Below are 26106 nucleotides of genomic sequence, written 5' to 3' on the forward strand. Positions count from 1 at the left end.
TATGTCTTCGCTGTGTAAATGTTTATATCCACTTACATGGCCACATCTTAAGTTTGCATGGAGCTTGTTTTACTCCTGATATCAAGGGAACCTGTGAAATGCCCAAGTATTTGTAGACTACCGTAGATCTTTTGATATCTGACACATGCTGCAGTAAAATTTACAGCTTTTGTGCTGTGTTTCTGCCTGAACATTGTCACAAACTTGTCTGCTCTGCACTAGTATAATAAGTGGGATGTGCCTCTAAACATAAGAGGATGCTCTTGGTATCAACTTAGCACCTCARTTATTTAAATGTCATCTCTGCCTCAGGATTCCTTTCCATGTTTGCTCCTAGCCAATTGCAATTCAAATATTTATATGCAGTACATTTTTATGTAAATCGTAGCATAGACTGTCTTATCCACTACATGTATTTAAAAAATATTTGCACTTYGGGCATATAATTCTGAGGATAACCTGCTGGCATGTTTCCTAATGCTCTCTCCACGTGGGAAAAGGGCCTTTGTTTGTCAGTGGTATTCAACACAATTTGCCCTCTGGTGATGGAGGTTGATTCCCTACTAAGGTCTCTTCCATGGTTGTAGATTGATAAGCAGAAACTTGAACGGTAATTTGAATAAAAAAAGTGATTTTTTTTTCCAGCAGAGAATTCAAATGACTTAAATGTTCTTTTTTTTTTTTTTTCTTTTACTGACAGACTTGTTTTTATACTGAGTTACAGTGTCACGTGAACATCAGCAATTTTGAAAGAACAATGTGCTTAATGACATTGAAAAATCTGCACATTCCCCCTCGTGATACTGGTACCGGTCTGTTTCACATAAATGCTGTTCCTCTAAATGCCATAAAAATAAGTTCAATTTGCAACCTGAATGATGCATTAAGCATAGAACTCAGTCATCTCTGTAAAACATTTCCATATTTTATTGCTCGAACTTCCCCTCTCGCCACCTTGCTTGGTTTCAAAGGTGTAGACCTGCAYCCACCGGCTGCCCTGTCCAGCCAGGCTGCTGCATTTAGCAGAGATGAAATCAGTTAAGATTTCCACTTCAGCCAAGCAGCTGTGAAGCTGAGCTTGCCTTAGCTCTGGGGTGTCTCTTAGGGACTCATGGCAGTGTTTGGCATGACACTATTTGTGGCAGGAATTGCAGGAAATCATTCTTTTAATGAGGCAGGAGTGGTCTATCCTGGGCCTTAGGGCTGCTCCCCTGAACCTACAAAGCATCTCCTGACAGTTTCAGGGCCTGCTTTGGGCACGCTGCTTAAGAGGCCTTGCTCAGTTTGCTGAGGCTGTGCTGAGTGGCTTTTGCCTRGTGGTCGTGTATCGTCAAGTCCTTCCTCTTTGATTAAGCAGTTAATTTCTGAATCTGCATTCTGGTATTGTCTGAAGGATCAAAACAAACCCTACGTATTAATCTCCAAAAGGGTCTGTAGGAGTATCCTAGAAAGTATCCAAACCCMCTAAAAAACAGGTGCACTGAGAGATTTTTTTTTGCTCTGTGTGTATTTCATTAGGAAAACTGCATCTCACCTCTGCTTTCGCTCAGCTGAGAGCAGAAGGGTGATGAGAGGAGTCCAAGAAGCCGAGGGGGCACTCGTGGTGCCCTCTGCTCGACGCCGAAGCACGAACACAGCCTCGCGGGGCTGGCTTTAGCAAACACACAGAGCCCTGTTGGGCTGCTGCCAACCTGAGCACGTGTAAATGGGACTTTTTCCTTCTCAATCTTTGGGGTTTGAAGTAATATTCCAAACTTTGCTCTTCACCCATGGATGCTGGGAGCTCCTTTAGTAGGGTGTACGGATCCCGTCTCTGGATCCAGAATTTAAACTTGATGAAACATTTCATCACTCTTCTCTCACCTTCTCTCCCTCTTTTTGAAAATAACTTGAAAATTCAGATAAATGAGGAGATCGCAGACTGAATGTATGTCACTGGAATGTCATTTTCTTAATATTCAAACCAAAAACCCCCTGCAACTTCAATCCACGTTCCTTATCTGTTAAGTCTTTGTCTTTCTTTCCTTCACATTTGCTAGCTCTGCAGTCCCAGCATTCGGTGTTTGCACGTGCCTGGGGCGAGCACGTTACAAATCCCAGTGTTTGCCTTTCCTCGGCCCGTGTGCAGCTGTGCTGGCGTTGCCAGAGCCGCTCGGAGGTGTTGGCCTCTGAGGTACATCAGCTTCCAGCCTTGGAACAGGAATATTTGACCAGCGTGGGGAGAACGAGGCCCCGCTCTGGTGCCAAGAATATAGGCTGCTTGCTTGTACTCTGCGGCTCTGTAGTCTGCGAGACAGTTGGGCACGTCCACGGGCACGGAGATCTGCCCAAATCCCTTCCAGGGTTAAGTGTCCGGAGAGGCCCGACCAGGATGCCCCTTGTGTGTGCCTCAGATGCCCCCAAAACACCCCTCAGACTGGGCAGGGTCGCTAGTGGTGCTGAAATGCTAGGTATTCCTTTGAAAGAATGAAGAAAAAAGAGAGATTTTCYTGTGATATTTTTTATCAAAACAGGATCTCTTTTCAATAGCGCTGTCCTTAGTTGCTTCTTTAGTCAGAAGTTGTCTCCTGTCCCTATTGGCATTGCTAATGGGGCTTTATTTTTTTCTTGTTCCCTGTTGTCAGAAGAAACACTGCTTAAAATCCCAAAGCTTGAAGCRTAGTTTTAATTATGCTCATTACCACAGGCTTCGCAAGCCAGTTGAAATTTCTGTTCTTTGCAGATGGGATGTTTAGAATCTGGGTGTATTAAAGCAGCGACTTTGGCCTCCCTGCTTCGAAGCCGCTTAAGCTGGTGGCTGGTGTTGTTCACACGAGGGCTCTCGTTGGGGCAGCTGGGAAACTACCCCATCCTGTTGTATCCTGCTTGTTGTATCTCCGTGAAAGCGGAGAACAGCAATAGAGGGGGAAGTTGTCATCACTATCAGACTAATTTCCTCTTCATTTGCAAGTTGCCATAATGTGTTTAGCATTACAGCGAAGGCGGATTGGAGCTTGGATATCTCACTGTGTTTAACCAGTTCTAGATGCTGTTTGTTGCTAGATCAGAGATCTAGGTGCTGTTCCATAAAAATGCCATGTTCTTTCCCCATAAATGAGTCCCRTGCGTGTGTGAAGGCTTGCAAGAACTAATTGGTTTTCTTCAGTGCAAAAATAGCATATGGCTCTGAATTCTTGTTAGCGGGTATCCAGCGCACCCAAGAAAGAGGAAGCTGGATCTGTTTCTCCTTAGGCAGCATCAACAGATTTGTTTATTGAATTCCAACCTGTTACTCCTGCGGAAATCAGTGGAGGCTTTCGGGACTGCACGGGTTGTCACCAAAGCTTAACTCATCCTGCCAGATCGTGGTGATGATGCAGAGGAAAGGAAGAGCCTCCCGAGGCTCCTGGGGGTATCTGGGCTGTGAACAGCATCCCAGATACACCCAGGCCCTGCCGGAGGAAGGGGCTGCCAGCAAATGATCCCCAGCGACTGCCGCCCCCTCAGAGCTGCCAGTGGAGGTTCCTGGTGYTTGTTCCCTGTCCCACTTCACCATCCATCGCTCCATCGATCCCGCTTCGCTTCAGCCCTCCTGCTTCACTGCAGTGGTGCTGAGCTGGCTCGCAGAGGCTGGCTGGCTGGTGGGTGGGTGCCACCACTTTTTCCTTGCAGAGCAAATGGTAGGAACTCCCAAGCAGCTCCTCAGGCGCCTTCACAGGAGCCTTGGATGGAGAAGGACACCGTGCAGGGAGGTGGTGCGTGTCCCGGCACCCCTATGTCGGAGCCTGGGGGCTGGCGTGTCCCAGAGCTCCTCCAGCCATGTGACACACGTGTGCCAAGCAGCTCCCAGCCCCGGGAGCTCTCCCCATCGTTGGGCAGGCGCCTGCCACCCCAGGGAGCTCTTCCCATGGGCGGGCAGGTACCTGCAGCACCWGGGAGCTCTTCCCATGGGCGGGCAGGTRCCTGCAGCACCTGGGAGCTCTTCCCATGGGCGGGCAGGTRCCTGCAGCACCWGGGAGCTCTTCCCATGGGCGGGCAGGTGCCTGCAGCCCCGGGGCTCCTGCYGTGGGGGCTGCACCCCCTTCTCCACCTGGCAGCGCACTCGGGTGTGCGCCCGCCTGTCCAGACCCGCAGCCCCAGGATGTTGGTTTTCCTGTCCCCTTTAGAGCCAAGCAGCCCCTTTAAGTTAGATTTATTGTTACTGCGCGCATTTGTTCTGGAAAATCAAATTATTTGGCATGCTTGTTTTCACAGCTCAAGGATAAATCTCACTGCTAGCGTAAGCAGGTGTAATTTTGTTGAAGTAAATGCAGTTGTACTTCTGTCTGAAATCCTGGCTTTGGCAGTAAATCTTCGCTGCCTTATAAAGAGACTTCTGTTTTTCCCCTCCTTTGTGGAAGTGTTTGCCCCGGCTTTGCAAAACTGCCCGCGAGAAGGGGAGGGGAGGGGAGGAAGAGCCGCCGCGCGCTGCCGCTCTCCCCACAGCCGCCGCCTGTCGCAGCGGCTGCCGCTTGCAGGGCGAGGGGCTCGGGGCGCCGGGCGCCCGCGTGGAAGGAGAGGGGCCCCACCGTGGGTCAGGGCGCACGGAGCAGGGGGAGCAGAGGGAAAGGTGCTGGAGCGGCGCCATGTCCGGGGAGAAGCACCGGCGGCTCCGAGCGGAACGGGAGCTGACAGGGCGCTCGTCACTTCAGCGCCAGGCAGAATAAAGGAGGCGCCGTGGCCGGGGGCCGCGCGGCCGGAGCAGGAGCAGCAGGAGCCAGAGCCCGCGGCCGCATCCAGCGCCCGCGGCAGCATCCGATGCCTCCCCGCGCGGCAGCAGCCGGTGGGGCYGGCCGGAGCGGCGAGGTGCGTGGCCACCGTTCCCTTCCCTCCGCCTGCTGCAGTAAAAAAGGTAGGAAACTTAAAAAGTGGCAGCCGAAAGCTCAGCCCCGCTCRCAGGTGCCACTCGTGCTGGTAGCCTTTGTCTGCAGCTCTGTTTTCCAAGGCACGGTCTGCTAGGCGAGAGCTTCTCCGTGGCTGCCTGCGAGGCAGTGGCAGCTCCTCGTGTGACAAAGGCGAGTGGGATGCGTGTTCTCCGAGAGCAGGCGCTTCCCGAGCCTGGGGAGCGCCCTGGGCAGCGATGCTGGGTAAGTGCTGGGCGCTTCTCTCCCTCTCCTTTATGCCTCCCCGTGTCGCGAGCTAACTAACGGCTCGTGGCGTTTAATGGGCTGGGTGCTCTGCGTTCAGTGCAACGTTACGTGCTCCTAACCTGGCTGCAGTTACCCRCTGCGGGTGGACTCGCCTGGTTCTGTGGAGCGGGAGCATAGTTTGCTTGCACTGGTGATGCAGAGCTAGTGGGCAAAACGAYGTTCTCATTAGGAATTGCACAAAATTCATTTGCCAAAAATAAGAAACCTCTGCATGCTTTTTTCTTCGCAAATGTACAGTGCCTATGCAATTATTTCTGTCTAAGTCCTACCCAGCCTTTAGCTAGCTGGCTAGTCCAGGCTTTCTTCTTTCAGCACGTACTCAGCAATGGAGATTTTTCACTTGAGATCTTTATAAAGCTCCAAAAGAGGTAAACGTGTTAAAGGTAGAAGCAGCGTTAGACTGTAGCAGGGGGGATAACTGCGTGTGGAAGTGCGTGAAGTGAGATGGTTAATGGCTGTTCTGACAGAAGAGGAAACTTCATGATTTAAATGTAATATATTGCCTTGAGGTCTCTGCGCTCGCTTAAACCTATCTGTATTCAGAAAGAATTTGCAGCAGAAGAAATTCCATTGATTTGTTAATTGATATATAGCTTTGAATCCTCATTATGTTGGGTGCAGAAGGGAGGGAAGAGAGACCAGCAATTAATCTTTTTCTTTAAGCTCAGCAGCTTTACTCTTCAATGAAGCTTCCCACATGTTGTGGAACTTCACTGCTCTCCCTATTCTGTGCAGCAGGTTTTGCTTTTCAGAGGGGTACTAAACCTTGTTGAAACTTGATCTGCATCAATAAAATGCATGAAGTGGTTTGTGTCTTAATACTCTGGCTTTAATTACGTTTTTTTTTTTTTTTTTGTAGCTGTTGCCTTGCGGTTAATGTAATTATAACAACTTTTGAGTAAGGAAAAGGATATTRTTTAGCACTGGAACTTTGCTCAGGAAAAAAAAATGGTTTATTAGTTTTGCTAGGGGATTAGCAGAGAGAAGATTTTATTATGTAATGCTAATTGCATTTTAAAAAAATGAGTGCAGCCTAGTTTCCACTGTTACAGCGGTGGTGAGTGTGTGTGTACGTGTGTGTATATATATACATAATGTGTGTGTGTGTGTATATATATATATATATAAAAATAACCCTACCTATTGGAGATCTTTTAAACCCCAGTGAACTGCAGTACGGTTAAGGATCAGGCACACTGTGTGCAACAGTGTTTTGATGTTCAAGGTGTTGCTGTGCAGGACGGGGCTCGGTGGGCGCTCTGGGATGGCTCCGGTCCCTTGGGCCGGCCTTAGCCGGGCTCTGGGCTTCGCTCTGTGGCCTTTCCTCCGCCTCGTGCCATGAGGCAGAGCTGCAYGTTGCCCAGACCGAAGCCTGATCTCCCCGATACAGGAGAGCTCCTGCTGGTTCAGCTGCTCTGCCCTGGCTTAGCGTGTGTTGGAGCGGAGCGTTTGCGCCCCTGTGGTTTAAGATAGGTTGGGATGTCATTATTTGGTGGACAAAATCAATCCAGCCCAAAATGTTCATGTCTGAATTACCAAATCTTCAAAAATTGAAGACCCCCCAACTAGCTGGTCCAGCTCAAGGGTGCCCTAGGGATCTGGGGAAAAGGCAGCCTGCCCTTCTTCCTTGTTTCATGCTGCCAGAAAGCTGTATATTTCCCCCACCAAGCCAAACATGAGAAGCCTTCATGGGAAGAAAAGCCACGTGTTGAGTTAGGAGAGAGATGCAGGTTATGAAAGGCCTGCAGGAGAGGGGTGGCCACATGCTGCAGGGAGCCCTAAGAGCATCCTCCTTCCTCTCAGGTCTCCCATTCAATCCCTGAAATACAGCAAGGACACGGGAGGGAAACCCTGGGGAAGTTGTGTTGCGCTGTCTTATGGAGAGGATGCACGAAATGCCAAGAACCAGCTTGCCAGGTCCCGGCCTGTCAGATACCCCTATGATGCCAAGCACCCGAATTACTGGGGTACCGCAGCGATAGGGAGATGAGAATTCAGTCCTTAAAAAATGTGGATTCATATAATGTGTCACGCTGCCTATTTTCTTTCTTTCCAGAATGGAACCCAATAGGGTCTAACGGCCTTTGTGTTATATGATCAGCATCAGAAGGTGCAAGCAAGCCATCAGTTTTTAAGCAGAAATCTTCTGCGCTACCMATAGAGAATTGCTTAAAAATTGCTGGCACCGCCTGGCCCACAGTGAACAGAGCTTCCCAGAGCGAGAGTTGCGCTTTGCTGGGCTCAGCACTGGGGGCACAGAAACACGAGGCCACATCTGCTGAAATAATGGCAGGTACCCCTGGAAGGATAAGGTTTGAGAGAACTATACTTAAAAAAAATAAGTAAAAATAAAAAAGCTACCAAATCTTTAAAAAAAACCCAAACTCATAAACCATAGCCATTTTCTTTGCAGTGAAAGCAAATAAGTTTTGCATGCATAAATAGATATATAAATGAAGGGCCTAACTATTGTTCTCTGAGCAACAGAGATACTCCCCTGTGCTCAGGAATGAAGGTTGTTTATTTGTTCGTGTTCTGTTGTTAACGGTGTGAACGCACTCTGCATAAACATTTTGCTGCATTAAGTGCTACTACACTTAGTAATTGCAGATTAGAAACCAGAGCAGGGCCTCTYCTGTGCCTCAGAGGCTGGATTTGGACTCGTACCTGTAACTGTAATAAAAAGGCCTGTGCTGTGCATCGTTATTTTTAATCAAGTAAAATGTGTTGGAAAGTACAAATCTCCAGTAATTGGAAGAGATTTCAGCTGGGGGTTCTCTCTCAGAAGGTGAGGTGGCTGAAGTATATATAGTGTTAAATAAAAACATGTAAAGACGGTGGGGTTGGAAGGACCCTCTGTGCTTGCCGAGGGCTCGGTGACAAAGCGATGTTTTTGATCTGCCCCCAGAAGAAATGTGGGGAGGTTCCAGTGAGCCAAAGTGCAGGGGAAGCTGCAGGGATGAAGAGCTGTGATCAACTGTGGATTTAAGGTGGTGCTGCGAGGAGAAGGGCAGCAGACGCCTCGTGTTGTCCCGAGCAGGGAGGTCCCTCACCGCAGCATCAGCAGAGCGGAGCCCCCTTCGTTCCCAAAGRGCTTGTCGGAGGTGCCAGCACATCCGAACCCTGGGGCTTGTGGCACTGTGATCTTGCACAGCCCCTGCTTTGCAGAGCAGGAGACGGGGAGCTCAGACAGAGATTGTACAGCCTCTTTGGGTACCTGTGTCAGAGTTTACCTGCTCCCATGGCAAAGAAATTTAGTTTCGCTGTGTTTTAAGGCCCTTCCGTGGGGTAATGGGAGTCATTAATTCTCGCATGTCTGCAGGCTGGGAGGTTGCACTCTTGTCCGTAACTTTTTGCCCTCAGGAGTGACTCAAATTCCACGTCGCAGCCCTGAGGCAGTTTCCTCGCGTCCCCTTCCCGCGGCATGGGCAGCCCGAGCCTGCCCCTTTTCGCTCAGCCCGCCTGGGCAGGCAGGCGCCGCGCGGCTTCGGGCGCCCGGGGCCACCGGAGACACCTGCCCCGGGCCTGCAGCTTTCCGTGTCCGCTGCTTAGCCTCCAGGTGGTCKTTCCTCGTTCAGTTTAGAAATAAACTATTCAGCCATATCTGAATTATCAGTAGTCTGGAGGCTCTTACGTTTTTTCTCGCTCTCCTGAACTTCCTTCTGTGTCTTTTCCTTCCTGCGTGTTTGCAGCTGCAGTGATGCAACATCTCGTGCTTCAGCAGGTCTTAGGCTTGAGCATGGAGATCTGCTTCACCCGAGCTTTGCTTTTGTTAATTGATTTAATTTGGGGGCAATTAAGGAGGTTGGCTGCGTTTGTTTTTCCCAAACAGTCTAGGTACTTAAAGGGCAAATGGGSTAAAATGGATTTGTTTTTCTGGGCAAATCAAAAAAGAAGACGGCTTAAATATACAGACGTACCGAATGTTTTACTTTCAGTGAAAAGCGTTGACTTAAGGGATCTGTGTGTTGGCTACATTTCTAAGTCATGAAAATGAAATTGTACTGGAACTTGATGCTTTATAGTTTGAGATTTTGCAGGTGGGAAAAATACGATGTGTAAAAGCCTCTCTGTCCTTAGCTCACCTGGAAGAGTCATTGCAGAGGCTGGAAGACTTGTCACTTTTGTTAGGACTCAGGTTTTAAATTGTAGACATTTTCTTGTCTTTTAAAAACATGGTTTAAAAATTAGTTTCAGCAATTCTTTTAGATCTTACATATATGCCACAGTTAATTTTGAAAAAGGCTCATGGATTTAGGGAAGCAAGTGGCAAAGCTGGTATGCAGAAATCGAATCTCTAGGTTTGCAATTATGGATCTACGTGTGACATGGGCTCCCATGCTGGATGGATCAGTGCATTAGCTAACTGTGTGCGTGGCTGGTTAAAACCTGGCCTAGAAAGGCTGCATTCATTCCAGATCCACTCACTAASCCATTTTGAAGCAACAGATCAGTGGCAGTTGGCTCTGTGCATTCCTGAAGCCAGGTGTCTAGTGGGAAGGGATCCCTTGCCTTCGGCGYGCTCCGTAATCCTGCCCTTGCTGTTTGCAATGGGCTGATTTTCCCGCTCCAACCTTTCTTCTCCAAGTGGGCTACAGATGGGGAGGACGTGGAGTCCCACGCTCGTTTGTGTCCTGCACGAGTCCTGCTCCGATGCTCCCTGGGGAAGAGAGCTGGGGTCTGGGGAGGAGAAGGGCTTGGAGAACAGGACCTGCTGCAAGGACTCGCTGGGTGACTGGATCATTGGATGTGGATTGGATTGGATGTGGATGGTGACTGGGGCTCCTCAGCCTGAGCTGAAAAGCAGAAATAGTCATAGGCAGCAACTCTGATCTCAGTGATGCCCCTCAGCCTGCGGAGCCCGTGTGCTCCATACGGAGAGTGAGTGTCTGAGCTCGTCTGGGCGGTGGGGAGGGCTGGGCAGAAAGAGGCAGCAACAGACTTGGTTAATGTATGGGAATGTGCAGTGATGTCAGGAGGAACTCTGCTGAGCTCCAGACATGCTGAGTTGTGTCCCTGAGTTCCTGTTTTGGTGTGGAAAGCAGCTGGTGGTCCCGGGGAGCCCTGGCGAGGCCACGGAGCGGCGCGGTGCTGCGGGAAGGGCACTCRCTGTCCGTCCCTCCGGCTGGCTGGCTCCCTGTGCATCTCTCTCTACCTATGTCTGCCTATCTATATGTACATATAAAACAATTGCAGGTGCTACTGAGTCTGTAATTTCTTCAGAAGCTCACAAGAGTGCTTTAGGAAGGAGCATGAGCTTTTCAAAGGGACATTCCAAAAACCTCATGTGGATCTTGAAACTCTTTCAGCATGAACTCCGGAGTTTTTTCACTGCCTGAAGGGGTGTTTTTGTTGGGTTGGTCGTTGCCTGTTTTCAGCAATTTTCTCTGGGGAGAAGAAAGACCCATGCAGCGGGAGCCCCTTTCTGCTCCCACGCACCCTTCCCGTGCTTGTGGGGGTATTTTAAGCACGATGACCTCCCCGTGTCGCTATGTCTGCGCTGCCTTTCTAAATCCAGCCACTGGCTTCCGTGTCCAGAAATACAAAYTAGGGCTGAAGCAAAACAAGGCTGGGCACAAATCACTGCAGCGCCCGCAGGTGCTGGGGCCTGTGGAGCGCTGCGCTCAGCCTCCCCGCGCGTGTGTGTGTGTGTGCGAGTGCTTTCTAACCTGCTCTTTCTGTTTCTTCATGCTTTCCTGGATTCAGAGAGAGGTAAATGATTTTCTTTTTTTCCCCCCTGTTCTCTGTGTTTGTCTTTCTGCCGGTGCCCGTCTGCGTTTGCCTGTGTCGGGGAGCGTCGTCACACCAAAGCTGAACCTYGGTGACATAAATGCCTATCAGTCATGTTTGCAGCTTGCTATTAATATTGTTGTTAATAGTGTGCTCAGGTTGACTGGATTTTCTGTTTCCCAAGTCCTAAATCTCCTAAAAGAGTTTAATAAAATACAGTGGTTCTTTGTATTTGCTTCTGGTGGTGCAGAGTTTAAAATTTAGATGTTGGTGTTATCCGTAATTCTAAATGCAGGAAACTTGTGTGAAAATGCCTCTTTTATTTAAAAAATGAATAGCATCCTGCTAGCAGCAGGACATCTAAGACCTAAATATAGAGAGAATTTGAGACTGGGTGTACTGGTTTTGCTGCTTGTCCCGGGTGCTTGTCCTGGGTGCTTGTGCCAGGTACTTGCTCCCGACCTTCAGCGCTCGGGCCGGCACTGCTGTGTTTGTCTATGCTCCGGAGAGAGGGGCCGCCAGGGATTCTCCCGACGCTTCCCGGGACACGCAGTCACGTGCTGCAGCCCCGCGCCCTGCAGCTCTGTGTCCGGAGCCGCTTCCCGACGGAATTGCGGTGCCCAGAGGGGGACCCGCGTGCATTTGCGCTTCTAAATTGCGAGGACTCATTACGCAGCCAGATGGGAGGAGTGATATTTAGAGATGCAGCTCCTCGCCTTTGCTTGGGGGAATATAACGAGAGTAGTTTCCAGGCTCGGCTGGGTTTTAATCAGTTCTTCAGGCAGCACTGGCCTAGGGAGACGTTTGAACTTCCATGATTGAGGCTGTGCAACCTAATGTGCAACCTAATGTGGCAGCGAGCGGCGCGGCGCGGAAGGGAAGCGGACAGGGAACCTTTGCACTGCCAAGGCGGTGCCTGCGTTGGGAGAGCCTGCGGCTCCGCGCCGGCACCAGCGTCCAGCAGCGCGGCACGGGCGCCTTGCTGCAAGGCAGCCCGCTTGTGAACCTGTGAGAACTGCCGAGGGAAAMCGCTCCCAAAGCCTCTGCGCGGGAAGGGCATCCTGGTTATCTGGGTSAGAAAATAGCGGGCAGGGAACTGTGCTCGTGGATGTGTCTCCCGTGCTGGATATAGCTGGAAGGTGATCGGACGCATGTGGGAGCTCTGTACAGAGCTGTTGGAGTGAGGAAAAGCTGCAGGACTCTCGGGCACCTTTGGGATTTGCAGCAGGATCAACACAGCTCTCAGAAGCTCCCCRGCTCTTCCAGCTCTAACAGCTGAGGGCAGGGGGTAGGTGGGGTTGAACATCCGTGATCCAATGCCTAATGTGTAGGGGTGCACCGGAAGGGGAACACTGTGCACATGACTGTTTTTCCTCCTGCTGCTTTGGGATTTGCCCCCAGATGGGGTAGCGCAGCYCTCAGGGGCCTCGCTATCCAGGCACAAGAGTTTGCAGAGTTTCCTTGGAGCGAGTGGAGTGCATGCAGTGAGTTCATTTGGTGTCTCTCCCTGCTAGGGGAGATGCGTGTGGAAAGTCCCCCCCGTTTTCTTGCTGCTTTCACAYGTTGCTGGTCAACCCTTTGCTCCACAGCCACGTCACACCGGGGGGCTGGAGGCTGTGCAAGCCGTGCACGGGCCCTGCAGCACAAAAATCAGCACTCGTTTTCTGTAGGTTTTTCTGGATTAATTTGAATCAATCTTTGGCCAAGCCCAGAGGATGTCATTTTCTGCTCCGAGGGTTCTTGTTGTAATTTGTAATACATAAATCTATGAAGCAATTTACATTTTCCTGCCCGTGTTTCATTTTAATATAGTTGTTTTGTATTGGTGCAATTTAATTTTGATTGATAAGAGGAAAAATTTCAAGCTTCGAGGCTTTTGTTTGTCCTGTTGATGGCTTTTTTTTCCCCAATAAAAAAAAAAAAAAACAGATTAATGCATTTTTATGCCCCAAAAGTCACCGTTTACAGTGAGCAGTGAATGGCAGCCCTGTTGCTCTTTAGGTTGTGCTTAATTGGGATGTCTCCTGGGACTCTGCCTAATAGTGGCAAATGGCCATGACTGCTGCTCGAGCAGGACAGCATTAACATAAATTGCATTTAATGTGATTGCAGTCAGCCAGGGCTGAGCAGCTAAGTGATGCTTAGCCAGGTGTTAAATAGGTACCACTACTCAGGTTTAGTCAATTATTATAGACATTTGCCAATTAAAAGAGGGTAAAAGAGCAAATAAAAATGAAATTCCTGTCTACTTAGCACCTGATTTTGCCTTTGCACTTATTTAAATCATTTCTTAAACTGTCCCTCTATAGTCTTCTATCAAAATTAAGAAGTTTCTGCTGCTTTTCTAACTGTCCAGCAGAGCCAGTCCTACCTTCTTGTGCAGGAAACATGAATTGGTAACTGATTTTTTTCTTACATTCTGGCTTTTTTTTTTTCCCCAAAAAAATTCTAATCCACATCTGGTTCCTACAACCGGAAAAATACTGGGGGATGGAGTGAGTACATGTAAAAATAATGCAAAATATCTGCTACACTCTGCAGAAGCGCTTCCCCCGAGTCYGTATCAACAGAGGCAGGGGGCTTGGGCTGTTAGCTGGCTGAGAGGTTTTTACTGCAGTGAACTGTGTGGGTCTCCCACCCAGCGCCTTGCTGCTCTCCCCACTGGCATCAAGGGAGATTTGACCAGGAGCTTGGTTCAAATCCCACCAGTGCTTCTGCTCACAGGGAATTTCACAGGCTCTGGGACCGGCAGGACCTTGGCCTGATCCAGGTTGTGATCTCCTAAACCTGCCTTGGATTTCCTGCTTTCCCAGCAAGATGGACAGACAGGATTAGTAAGTAAAAGCATTTGCCCTTTTCTACGAGTTTCTGTTGCAGACACGTTGCTCAGCTCAGCTCCCTTACCTGGGCAGCTGCTTGCACATCAATCTTCCTTAAATGTTGATGAGCTTCGAGCAAGCTGCAGTAAATGCAGGTTTGGAGGTGCAGTGACCCCGAAGGGCTCCCAGGTGCAAGCAGTTTCAGAGAGAAATCCTGAGGCCTGTGTTGGGAGCATGAAGACTTCAGGCGAAGCAGCAGCATTGCTGTCCGGGCACGTGTAGCGGCCTGCAAAACCTTCCCGAGTTGTATTTTACTATTGGCAGTGCTGAAAGCGTGTCCCTTGGGATGCCCAAGGCTCCTCGTCCCGTCGCGCTCGCTGCCGGGGGGAATGAGTGAGACTGCTGATGCTGCCGTGCCCTGTCGGAACGGGAGCGGAGCCRTGGGTGCTGGTTTTGATGGATGGCTTGGAAACAGATGGTGCTGGCAGGGCGTGCACTGTGCTGGAAACTGGAAAAACTCAGATCCCCTCCTCTGTCTCACGGGATTTACAACCACGGGATCTTCGAAAGGCTTGTGCAGATCCTCAGCCTGCCTGCGTAGTCAGCGCCATTAACGCTGTTAACGCGAGCTCTTGAGGTGCCGGGCGTCGGACGCTGCGCCTGGGTCTGGGGCGGCCTCGGGAGGGCTTCGTGGGGCCCAACCAGCCCCGCTCCGTTTGCTCCCGCCGCGCGGCTGCCGTCTCGGGCGCCCGAGATATAACGGTCAATATGGATAAGTACCTGGGGGGAGAGTGTGGGGAGGATGGGGCCAAACTCCTCCCAGTGGTGAGCAGGACAGGACAAGGGGCAATGGGTACAAGCTGAAACACAGGCAGTTCCATCTCCAGGTGAGGAGGAACTTCTTCCCTGTGAGGGTGACAGAGCCCTGGCACAGGCTGCCCAGGGAGGCTGTGGAGTCTCCTTCTCCGGAGACCTTCCAAACCCGCCTGGATGCCGCCCTGTGCCTCGTGCTCTGGGTGTCCCTGCTGGAGCAGGGGGTTGGACTGGATGATCTCCAGTGGTCCCTTCCCACCTCAGCCATTCCGTGATTCCTATGGGCTGTACTGGCTTTTCGGCAAGCGCGGAGCGGGTCCCTCTCCCGTGAGGAGCTCTCGCAGGGCCAGGAGAGGTGCCGGCGCTCCTGCGGCAGGGCTGAAGCAGCCCCTAAATCTCCCTCCTATCCGGAGCATCACACAGGGTGTCTTACATCCATAGCCCTCAGCACGGGTCTGAATTGAGGGAGGTTACGTGGCCTGGGCTCTGCAGGGCAACTTCTCCTTCCCGTGTCTGGAATTAGGCTTGGCAGGAGCGCGGAAATGTGTGGCTCACCAAAAAGCACAAGCATTTCCATGGTGCCTGCCTTTCCRGACAGGAGCACATCTACTCCTGGAGCAGCTGGGCTCCCCCTTGTCCTTTAAAAGGCTGTTGAAAATACTGTCATCTCAGGTGTTTCCCAGGGACTGGGGCATAATTGTGTGCCTTCCTTTACGACCAAAATACTGCCTTGGATCTTGGCAGAAATCAGTCCTTAGCTTGATGCAGTTTTAATTGTTCATAGTTTACCTCTGCAGTCCCTTGAGCTCCTAGCAGGGAGCAGCTCGCTGGCTAGATGCCCTCGGTGACATTTTACCTTAGGGCTTGAAATGAAACCCTTGCACACTAAATCCCGGGATTTGTGGAGGCCGCGGGGCCTGTGCTGTAAGTGGTAATGCTTGGAAGTGGTAATAAATAACCATTCAGTGGTCACGTAGATGGCTTTCGRTGTTCAGGTTAACTTTTCAGTGTTGTAAGTGGGTGTGGGCACAGGTTTGCGCTGTCCCGTGTGCWCGGTGAAGGAAGAGCCTTTGCTGCAGTAACTGGCTATGTGCAGCAGCCGCTTTGCGGCCCTGCASCGATGGTCGCTCGTCAGCACGGCTTTCTTGCATGCCAAAGGGAAGAAATGTCTTAGTCAAAAGCACTGGGAAGGAGGGATATTTGCACTCAACAGTGTCAACAAAGGCTGGAACTTCAGGYGTTTAAAAGATGGTAAAACCAAAAACACGGGAAAAAATGCAAGCACAGATCCTTAGGTAGTCTGGAAACTTGCTGATCTTGGACCAGCCTGTTGTCATCAGAGCGCATGGAGCTGTATGTAGGTTTTTTGGGAGACTGACCCTTTCCAAATCCCTTTGTCCTCAGCTTTTCCAAGAGTGTCACCAACGTTAACCACCTGATGCCAAAAGGCAGAAATGGAGTCTCACGTTCCGGGCTTTCTTGGGGCCCTGGCTTTCCCTTTTCCCCATAGGTTTCGCGGGGGCCCTGGCTGCACTCTTAAAGCAGAGTCGCTTCCCTTCCCACGCTGCTGCTTCCAGACTCTCCAGGGGCCTGACCAGCACCATACAAAGCAGCGTATCCATGTGCCGCAGGCACTGGCATTCCCTGCCCAACATCCATAGGAATCCTCACCTGGCTGAGCACCCGCAGCGAAGGCAGGAATTGGCAGTCATTAAACATTAAGCCCTGCTGGGGATATTTGTGGACTTCAGCCTAGACTGAAGTATTTCTGTATGGGAAACCTGTGGTTTAGGAGGGAGGAATGAGCAGTTTTTTGGATGCATGGACTTTCCCTGGAAACCCCATGGATATCTGGAGGGAGCTGCAGGGTCACGGAGCAGCACTGGGCTGCAGTTGCTCAGGGGCACATGAACAGCTAGAGAGCCAGAAATCATCCAAAATAAATTGGGGAGCCCCAAACCCTTAGCCCACGTGGACTGTTTTCAGAAGAGCCCTGACTCTTCCAAAGCTCGAGGACGGGTGAACTGGATCTTGCATTTCCGTCCTCAGAAGCTGCGCGGGGGGGACGGGCCCATGGGATGCACAAATCGCTTTTGTAGGGCAGCTGTATTTAACTCCTGAAAAAAATAAGGACAGAAATTTAGGCCAATTAGTGTGAGCGTTAGCTCAGCAGGTTCACAACTCCCTTATATAACCAAATCTCTAATTACTCTCTGCATATTTCAGGCAGTTTTACAGTACTTTGAAACAGTTTTTCTCTGGCAGAACCCTCGTTTGCTGCTTGCAGGGTGTTGTAGCATTTACCAATGGCCTGTGAGACTCTGTGCCCACCTTGTCGTCAATGAAATATTTGAGTAAATTTTCCCATGTATTTACAGTTGCCTTTGAAATTCTGAGTTACAAATTCAAGGAGCTGCTAGTGTGAGGAAATTGCAGTGAGCTCTTGAATTACATAGATTAAGCATCAAAGATTAGCCGTGTGCTTCACGGGCATGCAGTTTGTTCAGTTTGGAGAGCTGCTTTGGCTAAGGATGTGTTCCACCCTCTGACAGCTGCAACACCCACTTGTTAAATTCAAGGAGGACTTGCTGGTTTGTAAACCCTGCCGTGCGTAACGTGTTAACTCACTTTGTTTGCCCAGGGACTTTGCTTACGTGGCGAGGGACAAAGACACAAGGATTCTGAAATGCCATGTGTTTCGGTGTGACACGCCAGCAAAAGCCATCGCCACCAGTCTGCACGAGATCTGCTCAAAGGCAAGTGCCTTCCAATAAGCTGATTGTTCATTAATCTTCTGCAGGGCCCGGAGCAAAGAGCCCMTAATCAGCAATCTTGCACACTGGTATTTTTGTTTATATCCCTGGCAGTGATAAAYAGGTCGGAGAGTTTGTAAAGGACATAACTGGCATCAACACAAATGGTGGGATGAGTGTTTAAAAGAGAAGCTGGTAGAAGATGGTCATGGGTGGAAYTGATTTGACAAAGGGGCATAGAGGCTTGAGGGCTTTTGTAGTAATAATTTATTATAACTTATTTCAGGTTTCAGAAATGAGCGTTGTAATAGGAATAAATTTATACTTGTAGTTGCTACTGTACTGTGTTTTGGGGAAAAAAAACGCTCTATTGTCACCATCTTCTGCAGATTATGGCTGAGAGGAAGAATGCTAAAGCTATGGCTTGCAGCTCCTTGCAAGACAGAGCAAACGTCACCCTGGATGTTCCCCTGCAAGGTACCGTGTTTCACAGTTAACATTGGAGGGTTGGTCTGGTTTTAGATATATTCCCTTGTGATTTTTTTTTAACYAAAATGGACGATACTGGGTAGAAGAAGCAGGAGCCAGGTCCCATCTTTTAATTACTCTTTCTGACCATGTCTATTTTTGCACTGAATTAAACATTTCTGTGGCTTGACTTCACATAATGCAGTTCTGCTCAGTTAGGTCAGCCTGTGTAGTTTCCTCTTTTAGTTCAAAATACAAGTTTTTGCACACACCACCTAACTCGGTTGGGCCAGCTTGCACGTGCTGCCCTGATAACATCAGAGTACCATAGGACTGGCCAAACCTGCCTCCAAAGCAGAACATGCTCCACTTCGTTAGCTGGATTCAAAGGAGCTGCAGGATTATGGATTTCTACATCCATTTTGGCACCTTTCAAAAGGAGTGGTGCAAGTGTGGCAGCTTCTGTGTCTTGCACGCCCTAGTGCTGGTAAAATAAAGGTGCCTTTATTAGCTGTAGCTCTGTAGTTGCTGTTTTTGAAGTAGTCCAGCAGGACAGACAGGGCTGTGTTGCTTTACAGGAAGATGGGCACTTCAGRTGCCCTGGCCAGTGCTGAGTATCTCACCCCTTGCCCCTGCATCACCTGGGCAATTCTCTGCTCAGACAGTGGTATTGATTTCCTGTAGCCTGTGTATAACGCATTAATTGGGATGGCATTAAGAATAGATTACAAATTTTGCATAGTTATGCAATGAGCTTAGGGCTCTGGGTCTTACAGGCRTATTAAGGAATAGAGAAAACGCCTATGAATATGTTAGCAATAAAACTGCCCTCGATTTTCCTTTAAACGAGGAAMCAGATGACGTCACGTCCTCCCTAATCCCCTGGGGAATCACTTGGCATTCATTGCTCTGCTGTGAGACAAGGGAGCATCCACTTGCTTTAATCCACAGAGTTCCTTTGGAGCACAATTACTCAGTGAATTATTTCAAGCTGTGTTTTCCCTGCTGTGAATAATGATAAGCAGAACCTGATTTTTCATTTCCACTTTCTTTCCCATGCAGTGGACTTCCCAACGCCCAAGACGGAGCTGGTGCAGAGGTTCCACGTGCAGTACCTGGGCATGCTGCCCGTGGCCAGGCCCGTCGGTAGGTGTCCCCGAGTGTCCCCGAGGGCCACCCAAAGGGCAGGGTGGCCCCCTTCGGACCCCCACCAGTCTGAGCATGGGGCAGGCATGAAGACATTCACACAAGGTCTTGCTCCAGCGTGTGTCCTTCCMGCAGAGAACCTGCGGAGCTGCTGGGAAGGCAGAGCTCCCTACTGCTGCTCGCCGAGCGCTGCCTTCCCCTCTGTTGTTACAGATGAAGGAAAGCAACTTCACAGCCCTTCCTTCCATCACCAAATTGGCTTGAATTAGCACTACAAACCAGTGCATTTTCTGTACTACTAAGTGAAGATGAAAGTTTCTCTTAGATTCCCCTAGGTTTCTTACATTTCTGCTTATATTCCTGTATTTATTTGGMTGGTGCCGTTTTCCTCTCTTTTAGGAATGGACACTCTGAACAATGCCATTGAAACCCTGATGACTTCCTCCAGCAAAGAAGCCTGGATGCCAGTTACCATGAATGTTGCTGATGCTACTGTCACAGTCATCAATGAGAGAGTAAGGCAGACTGCCTTGTTCAAAGCAGATTTGAAATTATGGGAATGTTGAATGTGAGGAAAGCAAACAGCAGCAGAAAGAGTTAATTTGTGCTAGAATTCACTTGCTGCTTTTGCATTTTCTTTCTCTCCAGGGCTGTGATTCTCCACACATCACTCTTCTGTAGAAGCTTTTACTGCTTCTCTCAGCTTCAGCTTTATTTACCATTCCAAGCATGTGCTCAGAAATCATTTTAAGCGTTCATTACTATTTTACCCAAATTCAGTGTGATCCTTTCTAGAAGTTTTGAGCCTACAGTGTTGTAGGTTAAACCCTAAGTAGCAATCCTATGTTCTAAACTGTATCTACCTTATTCTGGCTAAAGAAGCAAAGAATAAAGGTTTCCCAGGTGTGTCTTTTACAGGTCCTAAAAAGTCCTAAAGCAGCATCTCCACATGCTGCTGTGTATTGGGGCATCCTAACCATGTATTTCTTTATAGAATTGCAGCATCATTTTTAAATAGTATCTAAAATGCACCATACGCTCAGGGCTAATGCTCAAGGCCCTGGCCTTCTGGTGATACCCTAGGAGGAGAGATCCAGGCAGGAATAATGACTGAGGCAGCTAAATAAAAGAAATTCCCCAGTACTYCATCAGCATTCCTCCCATTTAATCAGCTTAAAGTTGCAGGTGACATTTGGAGAATATCTAACAGTAATGAAAACCCATTTGATTGCATGACCAGAATGAAGAGGAGATCATGGTGGAATGTCGTGTCCGGTTCCTGTCCTTCATGGGAGTAGGCAAGGATGTGCACACGTTTGCCTTCATTATGGACACAGGAAACCAGCATTTTGAGTGCCACGTGTTCTGGTGCGAGCCGAACGCGGGCAACGTGTCAGAGGCTGTGCAGGCTGCTTGCATGGTAAGTGAGCTCGCYCACGGGCGTTTAGTGTCTGTGGCTCTGTTGCTACCTAAGCAAGTAAAAATCTTTTCCAGATTTGCAATTGCATTAATTTCCTGAGACAGATAAAGTAAGAAAAGATAAAACCAGCAAATGGGATTATGATGTAGTTAATAGATTAAAAAATAAGCATGTTTAAGTTCAAAATGTCCATTTAGAGAGCAGTGTTCCTTTAACGGCCTTACCCCTTTACCACTACAGCACCTGTACATGTCAGGGGTTTGTTATTCAAGTTATGCTGGGAAAACGCTTTGCTCAGGGTCATGTTAGACAYCCCAGTGGCCACGCAGCCCCTGCTCAAGAAGGGCTGAATCCCAGAAACTTCTCTTTCCRTTTTCAAAGGGTTGTCCCCACCTCAGTGACCACCTCAGTGGTCCACCTCCTACCTCAGTGACCACCTCCACGGGTGTCACTGAAGGGCTTCTGCCCATGTTAACAGGACAGAGGCCCCTTAATTCCAGTAGGGCTGTTTCTCATCGAGAAACGGAGAAATACATTCCCWGTGTTCCACACAACGCGTTACAGGGTGTGTGGCATGCCCCGAGGGGCCTGCGGGACGCGCGGCCGGCCTGCAGGCTGCCTTTGCTCTCTTGCAGCTGCGGTATCAGAAGTGCTTGGTGGCCAGGCCCCCTTCGCAGAAGGTGCGGCCCCCGCCGCCTCCCGCAGACTCGGTGACCCGGCGAGTCACCACCAACGTGAAGAGAGGAGTGTTGTCCCTCATTGACACTTTGAAACAGAAGCGCCCCGTCTCCGAGCTGCCGTAGAGAAGAGGCTGGGCACGCTGAGCTGAAGGTAACAGTAGCTACACTAAGGAAAATGAACTGACCGTGTTCGGCCTCCCATCCTRCATTGCAATGCTTTGTCTGCGGAGAATTTACCTATATCGAAACTATGTTAGACGAGCATGTTCTCTCATTCTTGCCACCGTCGTATGATATGAAAAGAAGCATGAGTCATTTTTTTGCTGTCAGTGAGTGACATCATGAGCAACGGAGGGTCCTTTTCTGATTGTAAATACGTGAACATTACCTACACCCACACACGGCAAGGACGTGGCCAGCTCCCTCCGAGTGAACTCATGCTCAAGTCCTTGGAGTGAATGATGCCGAGTTGATGGTTTTCCCTGTCTTGAGCTGGATTTGTCACAAATCGACCTGAAATTCTACAGCACTTCTGCTCTGTTTTCAACACTGGGGTAGTTCCCAAGTATTAGTTACAATTGAATTACTTTGCAAACCCTTTTTTTGGTGGGTTTTTTTTTTTTTCCCCTCTTTGAGGAAATTCCACCTGTCAGTTGCAAAATGTTTGTGAGCATCCCCCTGGCAATGGCTTTCCAGCTCTCCCTGACGGGCGGCGGGACCACGGTGTCCTTTCATCTCCTGTTACTGCATTAGCAGAGAGGAATCGTGTCTAAAACCCAGCCAGTGCTGAAGAACCCACCCGYGTTTGGAGCAGCTCAGACTGGGGCCTTGGCCGAAGCCTTTCACCTTGGACCGCACACACGTACGTACGGACTGCGATTCTCCCAAGTTTTATTACAGCATCGGATCAGAAGGACAAGCCAGGCAGTGGTTTTACTGTGACAAAGCTCTTAGAGGCTCGACCTTTGCATTCTTCTCCCTTCGAGTGTTTGATCAAATGTGGGACTCGGCGTCTGTTTGCACAGTTCCCCCTTCCCCGCGGAGTTTGTTGCTGACTACGTAACCGTGCTGCAGACAGAACAACCAGGGCTTGTTATTTACAGAATTCCCCGCAACTTTAACGCTTTGTGATAAAATAAGGAAAGTTTCCTAAGGGAATAGGGTGCTTCAGGTGTTGCAACCTGGTTGCAAAGCTTTGGCTCCAAAGGCTTCACACAGTTGCTCTGATCCACACGGCGGCAGATCCTGATGACACCAGCACAGGGTTGCCCCCAAAACTACCTGGCCCTGAAGTCTCAAACRCAGCTTTAGGTTCTCCCCTTACCACCCTCTGCGTAGATCTGCTGTTTCGTACTGATTGTGAAAAGGGAACAGGAGAAATGTTCTTAAGTAGTGTTGAAAAATGTGGTGCCTCCACTTAGAGATGTTTTCCAAACTGTGAGGGTGACAGAGCCCTGGAACAGGCTGCCCAGAGAGGTTGTGGAGTCTCCTTCTTTGGAGATCTTTAAAACCCACCTGGATGCMGCCCTGTGCCMCGTGCTCTGGGTGACCCTGCGTGAGCAGSGGGGTTGGACTCGATGACCTCTGAGGTCCCTTCCAACCTTGGGCATTCTGGGATTCTGTGATTCAAAGCATAACCATCAAGTCGGCAAACTTGGTAATACRGTAGTTTTAAAAGAACATTCTCAAGGCTGCTACGGCAAGATTTTTTTTCTACTTTAATATGCAAGGGATTGTTAGACTATTTTCTCTCTTGGCTTATTAAATAAAAAGATCAATAGCCACCCCTGGGCGAGGCAAGTTAGGAGTAAAGGAGAAAGGGATGATGATTCCAGAAATTTCCACATTGAAAAGGTAGGAAAATTATTCAAATAAATCGCAGCTGGTGTCTGAGCAGGCGGCAGGCAGGCAATGCAAGTCCTGCAGTTACAATGAGCTCCCAGTGAGACCCTGTGGAGAGCAGAGCTCCGACAGGWAGGCAGCTTCCCAACCAGCCCGTTCCTCCGGTCCTCTCCGTGCTCCCGGCGSAGTCTGCGGGAGCAGTGTTCAAGTTGTTTCCCGTCACACCGGCTGCCCAAAGTCGTGAGCAGGTGACTGAATACGTGTTCAGGTAGGATCATGACACCACTAAGATATAAAATCCCRTGATTAAGATATAAAATCCTGTGATGCTTCTGTTGAGTCAAACTCGGACTGAAACTCGCAGCGTCTTCGCTGGCTCTGTCCTGTTCAAGCTGCAGCTCAACTCCGGGCCTGGCGTTGGCAGCGGGCCGGGGCAGCGCGGGCCCCGCTGCAGCAGTGCTGCTCTCAGAGCGGGCAACGCAGGCCCTGTATTCAAACCAGAGGAACAAAACAGGAGTGAAACACCCCTCTCCGTGGGTGCCGCGTGGGCGCTCGGCAGGGGCGCGCAGTGCAGGGAAGGGCTGAGCAGACACGAGGGGGTCTGCAGGAAGCCGTGGGGCGCTTGCCAGTGTGTGCYGAGACCCGTGTCTGCTCCAAACGCTGCTGATTCCGCCGGTGTTGAGCAGTGCTCGTGACAGCCGGAATACGGGGGCCCTTCCGCTTTGCCAGGACTTGCTCCTCATTCTCCAGAAGTCAAACGCAGGCGCAGAGCACTCGGGCAGACCCCGAGCGCCGCCTGCAAAGCCCTGTCGTTGCCCCCCGCTCCGTGACCACGGCCACGAGGTGTGTGTGTCCCGGCCACGGCCGGCGGCTAGTGGACCTTGTAGTGACCCTTCAGTTATCTATGCATTTTTTTATAATATGTAGTGATTCTGTAGGCAGCCAGCCACCTTCACCCTGCCTCGTATGTCTGATGTCATATTTTAAATTAACCTGTTAAATACGGCTTAAAATATTTTTATTTTATTTATTCTATTTTTACTGAAATATCCTGCGTTATCATGTTGATGTATTTGTCTCCTCTGGACAGGATCTTGCAACAGTCTCCACTCTGTGTACTATAGGTTGCCTAAAAAAAGAAAAAGAAAAAAAAAAGTGGGCTTTGTAATTATTTGTAGTCTCATTTTTATTGAAGTCTGTAGAAARATCATGTAAAGCTAATTTCTTATTTTTTTTCAATGCAGGTAGTAAGTTAGAGGTAAGACTCACCTGTCAGTCATTTGGTTAACAGTGTCCCTTGCCGAGGCGGGGAGATGGCCAGCTGCAGTGGATGAGGATGAGGATGAGGATGGTGACTCGAGCTAGAGCCTCTTTGGCAATGTGCAGCGCTGGCTGCAGGTTCCTTTGAGCCACTTCCAACTATTCCAGTTGAAAGTGGGAATGGGGGTGTGGGAGGCGTGAGGCTGAACAGGCCGCCTGCAGGCTGGGCAAAGAGAGTATCAGAGCCCGCACGGAAGGGCTGGATTCTGCTGGCAATAAAATGGCTTTTCAGTGGGGAACGCTGCGTGCGGAGGCGCCCGCGGCCACCCCGCGCACAGGACACAGCAGGGAGGGCCGGGGTAGCTCCTGGCTTCTGCCGCTCTCTTGCATCCCTTTGTTTTAATGTTGCCACCTGTTTCTAGAGCCTCAACTAAATGACCTGTGAATTGCTAGTGAATCCCCGGTGGAAAACAGACCTAGGCCCATTTCCACAGCTCAGAGGCGCTCAGCCCTTACAGCGCTGCCGTTAAGGCCGTGACTTCTGTCTTGGACAAGTTATTCCCTGACCCGCACGCAGCTCCAGCCCGTGCTGCAGGGTCAGCCCCAGGGAGCAAGCAGGAGCAGCAGCCTGCCCAGCAGCAGAGCTCCGTGTCGCGGAAGCACCGCCCGGCCCTGCAAAGGACAATTTCCCTGCTGTTGACCCCTTCTACACACTTACATGTAACCTGTTCCGAGAATAAATTAAGCTGCATAAAATGATTGTCTCAATGGTTACTGCTCCATGAAACGGGGAATTTTTGTCTTTTGTCATTTAAAAATGTGCTTCAGGGGAGGGGAACATCATAGTGGTGGTTTGAATCCCGTACCGGCATAAATGGACACTTCTGTACCTGGAAAGCTGAATTAACAGTTGTCAAAAAATACAAATCCATAACTATAAACACAAAATTGTTGATGTGAGCTACAGTTTTTATTGTATTAAAGTCATAGTTAAAAAATGTTATTGAGCACACAGGCATCTAGCTGCAGCCACCACAAGCGAGTCCCAGATGCTGCCGCTCTGTCCCTCGCTGCTGGCCAAGCCGGGGACCTGCAGCATCACAAGGTGCCCCCGGCAGCTCTGTGATCCTCTTGCTTAGGTGTTGGCCAGTGAGTGGTTTGACCTCCGCGACAGCTCAAAGACTGGAACTCCTGCAACCAGCTGTGGGGCATCGTGATGTGCACTGCCCAAGTAGCCAGCACTTCAGGCAGCAGACACACGTATCCTCATGTAGAAGTCATTCTCRTTACTTCTGCTGCTGGCTTTGATAAGTATTTTAAAAACTCTAACCTCAGAAACTCCATATTTCTTCTAAGCATTAAAAATAATCTCACAGTCATACTTTCAGTTCCTTGTTTCTAACGTGCAAATTCTCTTCTCCTCCCAAGATGGTTTTGAAACAAAATCCTCTTTTTCAGGTCTGTGCACTGCAGCACACACCTCTAGACTATATATCCTTACCCTTTGTTTGTATTTATGTGATGCTCTAGAGGCGGCCACCCAAGCTGATGGTTTACTGTCCTTCACATCGTCTAAAGGTTGTGCTGGTGAAGTTGCATTGACTCGGGTGGACGGGGGAAAGGTATAAAATGTTTTCTGTGGGTGTCAAACAGATTTTCTGTGTTGCTGATACTGGGCGTGTTGCTTAGAGGCCGAGCGCACGAGTGTCTTAATGATTCGTCAGAAGGAAACTGTGGGCCCCGGCTGCCCTTGCCCGTCCTCTCCTGCTCWGGTGTCGCTGCTTCATTTCTGTAACCCTTTTAAAGGCATTCTGGCATCTTTGATATTTTCCTTTTTTTTTAATTTGCCCCTTTTAGTCAGATCCTTGCTAAAATTACCTGTGTCCCTTCTATCCTGTGCTCCATTTTTAAGACAAATGTGGCTAGTCAAGATGTAGATACGTTATCTTTGCTAGAAAGAGGGAAGAGGTGAGAAGGCCACAGCTGTTTCCAAAGAAGGACAAACTG

At 49.6% G+C, this 26106-nt stretch overlaps 1 protein-coding gene across 10 annotated transcripts in view; it reads left to right on the plus strand.

Annotated features, from left to right (window-relative positions):
- Window positions 1–22315, plus strand: part of APBB2 (amyloid beta precursor protein binding family B member 2) — an 87063-nt gene extending 64748 nt beyond the window's left edge. For 5 of the 10 annotated variants that reach the window (XM_026037647.1, XM_026037643.1, XM_026037650.1 and 2 more), the window contains 7 exons: window positions 10875–10880; window positions 17172–17286; window positions 17673–17760; window positions 18814–18897; window positions 19297–19412; window positions 20138–20317; window positions 20953–22315. In XM_026037647.1, coding sequence (XP_025893432.1) covers window positions 10875–10880; window positions 17172–17286; window positions 17673–17760; window positions 18814–18897; window positions 19297–19412; window positions 20138–20317; window positions 20953–21120 — 757 coding nt within the window. In that variant the 3' untranslated portion in view covers window positions 21121–22315. The remainder of the gene's footprint in view (window positions 1–10874; window positions 10881–17171; window positions 17287–17672; window positions 17761–18813; window positions 18898–19296; window positions 19413–20137; window positions 20318–20952) is intronic. The other 5 variants (XM_026037649.1, XM_026037652.1, XM_026037645.1 and 2 more) reach the window with 1 other exon arrangement.
- Window positions 22316–26106: the final 3791 nt, after the last annotated feature.

This window comes from Nothoprocta perdicaria, unplaced genomic scaffold, assembly GCF_003342845.1.
Source record: "Nothoprocta perdicaria isolate Ctin4 unplaced genomic scaffold, notPer1 scaffold_2, whole genome shotgun sequence".
In the NCBI taxonomy this organism is placed as follows: domain Eukaryota; kingdom Metazoa; phylum Chordata; class Aves; order Tinamiformes; family Tinamidae; genus Nothoprocta; species Nothoprocta perdicaria.